This window comes from Eurypyga helias, unplaced genomic scaffold, assembly GCF_000690775.1.
Source record: "Eurypyga helias isolate BGI_N326 unplaced genomic scaffold, ASM69077v1 scaffold23828, whole genome shotgun sequence".
Classification (NCBI taxonomy): domain Eukaryota; kingdom Metazoa; phylum Chordata; class Aves; order Eurypygiformes; family Eurypygidae; genus Eurypyga; species Eurypyga helias.
Window position 1 is genome coordinate 654 of NW_010266577.1, and position 305 is coordinate 958.

General features: G+C 67.9%; 1 protein-coding gene across 1 annotated transcript in view; it reads left to right on the forward strand.

Annotated features, from left to right (window-relative positions):
* Window position 1: 1 nt before the first annotated feature.
* CAMKK2 (calcium/calmodulin-dependent protein kinase kinase 2, beta) overlaps window positions 2-305 on the forward strand; it is a gene marked incomplete at its 5' end in the record, with an annotated part of 7,832 nt that continues 7,528 nt past the window's right edge. The window contains 2 exons of the mRNA XM_010157161.1: window positions 2-52; window positions 267-305. The exon at window positions 267-305 is cut by the window's right edge and continues 4 nt beyond it. Of these exons, the coding sequence (XP_010155463.1) occupies window positions 2-52; window positions 267-305 (90 nt within the window). The remainder of the gene's footprint in view (window positions 53-266) is intronic.

Sequence of the window (305 nt, forward strand, 5' to 3'; positions counted from 1 at the left end):
GCGGGACTGCGTCCAGCCCATCCAGTACAAGCTGAAGGATGAGATCGGGAAGGTGAGTATCAGCCGGGTTTGGGGTTGGGGGGAGGGCGCTGGGCTCAGCAGAGCGCCGGCGCTGTGATGCCAGACCCTGTGTCCCACTACCCCCCGGCATCGCCCGCCAGCTCCGTGGTCCCGGTGGGGCCGGGTTTGCAGAGGAGCCCGGTTTGGGGCGGTGGGCTTGTTCTGGACTGTCCCTCACCGGTGCCCATGGCTGTGCCCCGCTCTAGGGCTCCTACGGGGGGGTGAAGCTGGCCTACAACGAGGAC